At 41.6% G+C, this 10,110-nt stretch overlaps 1 protein-coding gene across 1 annotated transcript; it reads right to left on the bottom strand.

Moving 5' to 3' along the window:
- Nucleotides 1–835: 835 nt before the first annotated feature.
- On the bottom strand, nt 836–9,745 carry LOC138205259 (uncharacterized). Its single transcript, XM_069161059.1, has 6 exons — nt 9,363–9,745; nt 6,486–6,554; nt 4,202–4,460; nt 2,761–2,794; nt 2,435–2,621; nt 836–1,719 (listed from the first exon to the last, which is right to left on the bottom strand). The coding sequence occupies exons 2-6, from the start codon at nt 6,538–6,540 to the stop codon at nt 1,364–1,366; spliced, it is 891 nt and encodes a 296-aa protein (XP_069017160.1). The 5' UTR covers nt 6,541–6,554; nt 9,363–9,745; the 3' UTR covers nt 836–1,363.
- Between the last annotated feature and the right edge of the window lie 365 nt (nt 9,746–10,110).

The following is a 10,110-nucleotide window of genomic DNA, read 5'->3' on the forward strand; positions in this document are numbered from 1 at the left end:
TTTTTGGAGGACAAGCAGCACTGTTATGCATAACGACTAAGATGTTCAAATACTGACAGAAATGGCACCAGTATTTGTGCGTTCATTAGCAACTGGAAAATGGGGAAAATCCGACCTCCGAGTGGGAGAAAACACCCGGGAGGATTTTGACAAGCAGGTTTGACTTCATTTTACACTGCAGCGTTGGGTCAAAGGCAGAAAATGTATTGGCTTTGAAAATAAGCAGACTCGGTTAGCCTCAAACTGAACTTAAATAGCACATGCGGGAAAATACGTCACACAATACAATTACCTGAGGGGGGAGGAGGGAAGGGGCAGACACCAGGGGACTCGGCTGTTTGTTCTGGCCAGCACTCATGACCAATAGTGAGCAGCAAACGTTTCAGGCATTACACAACATGACATTCAGAATATGTCAACCAGGAGTGATGCCAGTGATTAGAATAAAACAGAGGATGTTGGACTTAAGCAAAGTAAAATTCTGATTTGAGAGTAAATCATTTTTCATCTATTAACACCCCGACCAGCAGCAAAATGAATATATGAAATTAAACAGCACAGATGTTTTAACTTTAATAAGCTGCTTGCAAAAATATGGAGTCATTTTTTAAGAAAGGTCAGTCTGTAGCTCAGTCTGGTGAACACTCCAACACAAGTCTACATTTAGCTCATGAGCTGTAAAACCGGGAGATTATTTTTGTCAGAATCTCAGATAAGCACACACGACCATATCCTGCATGTCCCCCTGACCCTCTCCAAACTTTGGCCTGTTTTCTGCACGGCCACTCTATGCCAGCCAACAAACAGCAGATGGATCACAAAGAGAGACACGCAGTCCGGATGACAGCAAGATTTATTTAGAGTTAATCTTTAAATGGCATTTCACGTTAAAATGCTGGTATGTGCAAATGGAGAGCAGAGGGCGAAATCTGAAAACAAGGAAAAAGGGAAAATGAACAGAATGTTGATGAGGAGAAAATATTCACTGAGGTCATCTTTTTTTTTTTAATATATATATAAAATGAAGACATATTATAAGACAAACAGTGGGAAAACACAATTGCTCTAAGATTGAGAGAAGAATCTCCTGATAATTGTCCATGTGGCTGTCTGGCATCATACTGCTCACCCTGTTAACCTCAAGCTGTCCTGTGGCATGGAAAGAGTGATACAACACAGACAGTCAAGATCATGAATGATTTACCTGAGGATCGTGGGCATAAAGCCAGGAAGAACACCTTCATTAATTTATAAATTAGATGTATAGAGAACCCAACAAGCATTGCCCTTATATGATAGAAAAATGGGGACTCTCTTGAGAATAAACGGCCTTTTCAAACCATTTCCCTCTACCTAGTCGCAACTAAAAAGCAAATCCTCCACAGTCAAATGCGTCAAAGTCGGAGTCTCCTTCAAAGTCGAAGCTGTTGAAGGGAGAGGAGTCGACGTCCTGGCTGCAGGCGTGGAAGGATCCTCCCGCGGAGAGCTCGGAGAAGCCGCCTGCTCCGTGGGCAAGCTCTGGGGCCCTGGTGGCGAGGGGAGAGGTGGGGGTGCAGGTGCTGATGTAGCCCAGAGCAGAGGAGGCCGCTGCCCCCCCCATCAGCAAGCACACCGCCCTCACCGCCCGGGCATCGCTGCTGTTGCCGTGGCGAAGACAATCAGATACACGATGAGGTGGCGCCACGGAGACACTACGCAGGGATCGGCGTAGCACGCTGGCTGGAGAAGAAATGGACAATTAACTGGAATACGGTTTTGACAAATACACCAAAACTTTTTTACGGTTGACCAGTTGTCAAACGATGATTTTAATGAGTAATGTTGGTAACGTTTTAGCTTCCCCCCCCCCCCCCCCCCCGGCCTTCAAGGATGTCAGTCATTTCAACGCTCTTACAGACGTCTTCCCAGACAAACAGAATTGCTAGAGACATTATAAAACGCCCGAAGGTATATTTTGATGACATTACATAAAAATGTAATTCAATTTTATTCATATAACACCAATCCACAACACAACAGGTAATTTCAGGGTACTCCTTACAACAGAACTTTATACTGGAGAACCCAACAATTCAACAATTCCCACGTGAGCGGCTGGGAGGAAAAAAATCTACCTTTAAACGGAAGAAAAAACGCAAGCAGTGAGAAGGAAAAACTTCCCTTTAACAGGAAGAAATGTGCCTCGACCGGCTACCAAGCCCAGCTCTGCTTCTTTTTGCTCACTGTTTGGGCTCTCCAGCTACTTGAGTACACTCTCTGCTTTACACAAAAGCGCTCACAAAAAAAGGAATTAAAAAAAGCAATTTCCTTTGAAATATTTAATTTAAATTATAAACAAAACTGATGAAAACATGCAAGCTGCTATTACCCGATAATGCAGCATCAATTTGTGAGTTACTATTGTCGAGTGATTACAGATGACCTGATAGCAGACCTTGGTTTTGGCCTCTCTCCCTGAAGGAGCCTCCCCGTTCAGTGACTCGAGACAAAGGAGGGGTGCCCTCACCAACCCTGGGGGAGCCGGGGTCATTATCACTGCATGAGTCGGGCAGCGGGTCTCTGTCTGTGATGCAGGGAGTGAGGCTGCGTTGTCTCTGAAGGGTCAGGGGTGACATGACACCCTAAGAAGTAAGACAAAGAGATCAACTGTGGAAAAGTAAAAAAAAAAAAAAGAAGCATTCATACATTTTCAGATATTATTAGAGAGATTTGTATGAGTGAGGCTGTGGCAGCAATAGGACCAGAAAACTGCTGACTCACCTCTCTCACTTTCCTGATCAACTTCAGCCAAAGACTGTGAAAGGAAAACATGACATGTCATTCTACTTGAACCAGATCCAAGCTTGTAGATCAGACCTGGGCATTTTACGGCCCGCGGGCCACATCCAGCCCTTTGACTGTCCCTGACCGGCCCGCGTGAGGTCAATGGTAAATTAGGAATCACACGTAAATAAGTGTACATCATGCATGTGTAACCCAGTTCAGTACCCCAATTTACAGATGTTCCCTAAACGTCTCACCATGGGAGCTCGTGGTCTGAAAGTCTTGGAGCAGAGCCCGAAGCCCCCCTCTCCCACTCTGAATCAGGCACTGACCTACCGGTGACCCTGCAGCTGAGACAGGTGGATTAGGCAGACAAGGTTTGGAGCAAAGTACGGCATTTTGAGATTCCCAAGAGATATCGAGTGCTTGCTAACCAAGTTGTGTCCGATAATTGTCATTCATTTACATTGAGGAAGATAAAGTAAAAACCAGTCAGGATGACAACGTTTTGTATGATGTGACTTAATTATTAACTAACGGTCATTGTTAGGAGCTGTTTTAGCGTGTGTGTGTGTGTGTGTGTGTGTGTGTGTGTGTGTGTGTGTGTGTGTGTGTGTGTGTGTGTGTGTGTGTGTAATTTTTTTTAAAGTTATTGTATATGTTGTAAAAGTATGTTGATTGCCAAGTGTTTGAAATTGAGGCAAAATGAGACCTGTCAGTGGGCGGTAGGAACAAAATCCGAGGAATTTATTTGCACTTTGTTTTCTGAGATCTGAATTTTTTGGGATTCAAACAAACAACCGCAAATACCCAACCCTTCTCTCACTGAACAAAAACAAATAACTGAAAAACAGCAAATGAGGTAATTACACGACAAACAAAATATCAATAGCACTTATTACATTTTTGTTTAGTGAATTTAATGTTGGTCTTTGAAATACTGCAAAAATATGCTCATTTTCAAAATCTTTTTCGTGAATGTTGATCGTGATATAATGTTGACGTTTTTAAAATGCTTGCACCACATTTGAATAGACTAATTGCAACATCTACTACTACCAGTAGCAGCTAATAAAAAAACATACAATTTACTGCTTTTTATAAAGAGATAAAATTAATATTGAGCAGAATTGAGTTCAGCCTGTTGGCCCTCCACAACAGTCCCAGTTTCTCATGAGGCTCCTTGGGAAAATGAATTGCCCACCCCTGTTATAGATCCACATAACAACACAGGAGAGGGTGTAATGTCATAATCTGATAACCATCTGCAGTAAACATGTCCGATAGTAAGTAGGACAAAGGAGACCTAAATTCCTGTGTGAGTGTGTGTGTGTGTGTGTGTGTGTGTGCGCAACATCTGATTATGAGTGGGGCAAAGGACTTTTGAAATCCAGAGACAGACACACAGAGAGAGAGAGAGAGCGAGAGAGAGCCCCACTTGCAGTCATCTGGGTTGTCTGTAAGCAGCAGCAGGAACTTGTTCTGTGGCAGGATGAGGGCGAAGCAGCAGTCCCTCCTGCCCCCTGGAGGCAACTTGGGCAGGTCAAGTATTTCTCGTCCCTCTGCGACGGACTCACAGCTGGTTTGCAGTGCAACCACCTGGTCCGGAGGGGACTCTGCATCCCGGCACACCAGCAGGCTTCCCTCCATGGTCAGCACAAGGTACTTCTCCTTCCACTGCTTAAACATGAAGCCCCCTGCAGAGGAGGAAAATAGGCAACGCAGAAAGGGATGTAAGTAGGGAGTTGGAGGTGGTGCAATTCTAGTTGAGTGATAAACAGTAAAAGCATCGTGGAGAATAGCCAACTGTGAAAAGTCTGAATGCATTTGATCTCATTCATTTTTGTTAAAAACAAAAACAAAACAGTGGCATGTTGGAGAGATCCAGATCTGTCCATCACACTAAATATGAACCATGTTTGACCATCTGTTCTATTATAATAATTACAATAACTAATCTTTATATTTCCAAATGAAGTAAGTGAATACAAACAGATTAAATTTTGAAATGTTCACTTTGTGGTGATCTATTTTGTTTAAGGTTGAACTTTCTATGTACTGAAAAAACAAATATAAAAATTCAGATTGCAAGAAAAGAGTTCTTCATTTAATATGATGTCATTAATGAGCATTAAGTCATCGATAAAATTGGATAAACACTATGATGAAATTATACATTATACACTTCAGCCTCCAAAAATGTCCAACAATGATTAAAAACTGATAAAAGAAAATTATTAAAACAGATTTTCACAATAAAGCATTTGTAACATAGCCGCTGTATTAAATGTTACACTGCACAAGAAGAATTTCTCTGCCAGGAAATAATCTGTAAAAAATGAAATGTTGCTTTATAAATGTCATTGTCTGACAAGACATTTATCTTTCAAGAAAGGCATGTTGTAAACCATATTAAAAAGTACAGGCAGTGAGACAACAGCGTTCAGAGCAGCATTACAATGTGAAAGTTACCTGCCAATTAAAAACAAAAGATCTCTCCTGTCATGCCACAAGTCGTCATGGCGGAAAAAAAAACAAAGCAATAATGTCAAATACGAGTCTGTTACTGTTTAGCTGTCAAAATAAATATTTAAGCTGTCCCCTATCAGAAAAAGGAGGAGCTTTTGTTTTGGGAACATACTGTGAGATTTTAGGACAGGACACAGATGAGGGTGTTAGAGTGTAAGTGCTCCACACAACTGTCCATTGTGTAATAACGATAATAAATGGAGAGCACATGTTGATGGACAGGGAAGATCTGATTTATTCCTCCACATAGAGGATTAAATGAGAGAGAGAGAGAGAGAGAGAGAGAGAGAGAGAGAGAGAGAGAGAGAGAGAGAGAGAGAGAGAGAGAGAGGAATTAGATGGACTGCCTGTTACCATGGCCTCCACCTGCAAGGGCTGTTTACACTTTACAATATATATTGTTCAGGTATTTTACTCTTATTAGTCTGCACAGTCAAGAGAGAGAAAAGAAAAGAGAAGACTTAAAATAGCTATTAAATATTGATCCACCACGACGCCACTAATGAAATCAAGGGAGATTTAAAACAGATGTAACATCAGCACAAAGACATGAAACACTGGCGGAAACCTGAATCATGACTTGGCTTTGAGACTCAACATCTCGTCATTCTGTAAAAACACATCTGGGACTGATGACATCACTCATTTTAGAGTTGGAGTGCTGATCTGAAACACGATTCCTCTTCAGTAGGTGAGTCAACAGCCACATTAGCTGAATAAATACCAAAGGATTTGTAATCTTTGTTTAAGACACATCTGTAAAAGTGTCATGAGTGACTGAGGTTTTTAATTCTGGTAATCAATAATATTTAGGAGCAGATTTTCAAAGGTTTTGGGCTTTTCTGGATGTTTTGAATGTTCAAAACTCTCCTTTCATAACGACATCAACTGCTTTTATTTAGACGTTCAAACAATATAAAACATAAACAACTGCCTGCATACTGAAGCAAACTCAAATGTCAAGAACAAACTGCAGTCAAACACGCAGCAGGTGGATGGAGAGAGTATCTAAGAGAACCGTGCATCACTTAACCTACATTTAATGATAAATATAACGCTGACCTTGACCTGCAATATACTGAATGAGTACAAGCATAATGCAAAACAAAAATCCAACAGGAAAAATAAACATCACATCTTTACACGACGACAGAGAACTGCACACACGGATGAAGGAAGACAAGCGGGCCTACCATATTTCCTGAGGAAGCCTCGATGAACACCTGCTGTGATCATGTCTGTGGTCATCACAGCAACAGGAGCTGAAATGAAAGGCAGAGCATCGGACGCTGAAAAATAGGGTGAAAGAGAGTGAGGGAGAGAACGAGCAAGAGCCAGAGAATAATCCCCACTATTTAGGCCTCCTTTCCTTAAACCCACGCTGGCGTGAGTTGAATTGGAAACGTTCCAGCTTATGCAGACAAGAGGCCACAATAATCATAACAGCGATGGATAAATCCCACCAAAAAAAAAATCCTGCGATTTTCATTTCAGCCATCAGCAGATGTCACATTGGACTTTCTCATACTGCTCTTCTCTCAGAAACACACACTCCAAATTAAGCCTTTGTTTGCAGTCCTGCAACATATGTCAGATTCCTAATAGCTTGTCATTAAACTGCTATCAAACCTAAAAAATCCCAGTGTACCCGTGATGCCCTTGGATGGCTTCAGAACCAGAGTTTGGATCACCTCCCGCTCAAGCAGATTAAAACACGGGGATTATTATTCTTACACAGCTGGAATCCGGTTGTAGCACCGCTGTGGATAGCCCCAACCAAGATTTTAATCTGTCCAGACCCGCGACCATCCAAGCAACAATCACCAGTATGTCAATTTGTTTTGCCAATGTCATATATCCCCACGGGATTAATCGCTTCTCGCTTTATTGTTTTGTATTTGCTTATCACGGTTGGAAAAATATTATGCAACAGGCGGGATCTCGGAAAGCCAATCAGAGACATCCCATATTCACAAATGGGCTGAGAGATGCAGAAATTAAAGTAAGCAGGAGGTGGAGGATGAAAAATTGAACTCAGTCACCGGAGGCGAAAAGGCTGACGCATACACACAATGATAAGCATATAAAAACTCATATAAAAATAAAGGGAGCCAGTAAAACAACAGAACGAATGTGAGCCCATTGCTTTCTTTTCATTTCATCGCTCGCCCTGCTGAGAGGTCACATCCTACAGAAATAACCTCCTTCCAGCTGTGATCAATGATTTACTGAAGAACCCTTCAGCGGACATGACACTCCAGGTTAAACAATTATCTGCCTCGATTTCTCCAAAAGCACTCCAAAAAACATTTCAGACAAATAAAAGTTATGTAAAATGTGCCACATGACATAGGTAACGTGCCGAAGTATTCGTTTAAAGCCTGTTTTAAGTGACTCTGTGATTTTATTCACATGTGTTTATAGTTTACAATAAATCAGAAACAGAGATGTTAATATGGCTATTAAAGCCGAACGAGGGAAGAGAACCACATCATCACAATTACGTTCACTGTTATTTTCCTACGAGAGAGATTCGCTCTGTTTCTGAACTCTGTATTAGTACAAAATAAAGTAGGATGTCTGACTCCAGCAGGGATTGAGCTCATTATGGATCTGCTTTACTGCGTATTTGCTAGTTCTGTGTTCCCTGTTGTTCATCCACGACGCTTGTGCTCCTCATCCTACCGGCTTGTTTGCAATTTTCTACTTGACCCGTTCACATCTGGTAATTTTAGCAGACCAACTGTCTCTCCAATCTTTTTTTTTTTTTTCCCAAAGCCATATTATTATTTGTGTCACGTCTTTACCCCTGACAGACAACCTCCCCCTTGGCCTAACTCTTAATCAACTCTGAGCCACTTGACCTTGGGCTTAATAAGACGACACATAAGAAACATTTAGTTCTCCAAGTGTCCAATTACTCTTGAAAACACTCGCAGTTTTAGCGATCCTTGTTGACAGAGCTACATCTTCCTCTAAGCCGGGACTTTACTATTTGAAACCGAACACGTTGAAGCACATCGCCTGAAAAAAGAAAAGTGTGTAACGGTCAAAATAATTGCAATCTGGGCTGTATATCACTGAGAGTCTAATAATTCATTGTTTAGAAAAATATCAAACATTTTAAAACACCTTCTCAAGGGATAACACAGGGCAGGTGATTTACAGGCTACATTTGTAGGCTCTGGGTGAAGACGGCACGAACAGACAAAATTCTTCAGCAAAACACAGGATAGTTAAAAACCGTGTGAACAAAAAGTCGACCTTTTGGGAGAGTTTGTGTGAAGTGAAAGGGAGTTGTCCAAGCACCTGTGTGCCAGGATTTAACCTCGTTTGGTAGCGTATTGGTGAGTTTAGAGAAGTTAAGCTACAGCGGCTAACTGTAGAAGCTGGTGTTGGCTCCGAAAAGCACGTGTTCTCCTTGATAATATGTGAACTTGTATTTCCGGTTGTGTTGGTCAACGTATTAAGCTGTAGTTAACTGAGCACCATTCTTCATTGATAACCCTGCAGGAAAAAAAAGTATGATTCATAGCTCATGAATGAACTCCTCGTGCTAATGACAAAATGTGATGTCTATTTAAAACTACTGAACATGTGCATTTAAACTATGATCTCAAATGAAAGAATGTGAGCATGTAATACGCTTATTCATGTTCAGCAGATGGTTTTAAAAAGTAACCGCATTAATTTCATAGGAAATGTTTACAAAAATGAATAATTCATGATGAAAAGACCATTTTCTTTCATCACCTGTGATATTGAAAACAAGTTCATGAGTGTTATGTTTTCCATCTGCTAAACAGTTATTGTTACTTTAAATGCACTAAGTATTGCATATGTTGATCCTAAAATGTGAGTGTAATAGTTTAACGTTTTATTGTTTGTTTAAAGTTATTACAAATTGCAGTTGAACGTTACCCTCCAGTTAATTATTGTGTCTGTTATTTCCTTACAACTTCTCCCTTACGAATCTAGACACTGGTCCATAGTATATTGAGTTTTCTGTTGACCCCCGTGTGGGTACCTGAAGTACAGTTCTGACATAAAGTGTTCCTCTATTGTCTTACTTGCAGTGAGTGTTTTGCATTTGTCACCAGCAGGGGGCACAAGCGCCTTCAACTTCAGGCACTCACGTGGCCTTGGTAGTTTTTTAATGTGTCGACCCAACAGGTTGAGGGAAGCAGTTTGTCTTTGGCTGTGTCCCGTCTGCAGAAAGAAGAAGAAGAAGAAGAAGAGGAGGGTAGCTCATTGTCAGCACCCCCGGGGTAGCTGGGAGAGCAGCAGGAAGGTGTTTCCCATGTCTTGCAGCCAATACGCGGTCTCCCTCCAAACTAACAGGTTGTTTTGTTTAGCAGGCATCTGAGGATGTAAGCAGTGCCGTCTTCCTTTGGTGTCCATGTATGCTGTTTTGCAGGTAGGAGTGTTTCACAACCTGGAAGCATATGCTTAATCCCCTTGAGCTTCATTAAAAAAAAAAAAAAAAAAAAAAAAAAAAAAAAAGATCCCTAAATCTTTAAGTCTCGGTGTTAAGAATCAGGTTTGCTGGCTTTCGGTGTGGCTTGAACCTAAACACAGTCCTGGAGCTGATGCCCATCCCCCTCACAACCCAAACATCCATCCAGGCCCAAAACTTTGTGTTTCTGAGCAGAACACCCCTCTTTCTTGTACAGGACCCCCTCTGTGACCCTCTTCCCTCCCGCCCCGCCTCCCTCTCCCTCTCTCTCTCTGGGAGCAGTGAGAGCACCATTGCTCAAGCTCCCATTGAAAAGACAGCATATACAATGGGGTCTTTCTCAATCCCTCTCTGTCTCCATT

Source organism: Embiotoca jacksoni, unplaced genomic scaffold, assembly GCF_022577435.1.
Source record: "Embiotoca jacksoni isolate LCO1_2020_lvr unplaced genomic scaffold, fEmbJac1.0.p SCAF_28, whole genome shotgun sequence".
NCBI classification, from domain to species: domain Eukaryota; kingdom Metazoa; phylum Chordata; class Actinopteri; family Embiotocidae; genus Embiotoca; species Embiotoca jacksoni.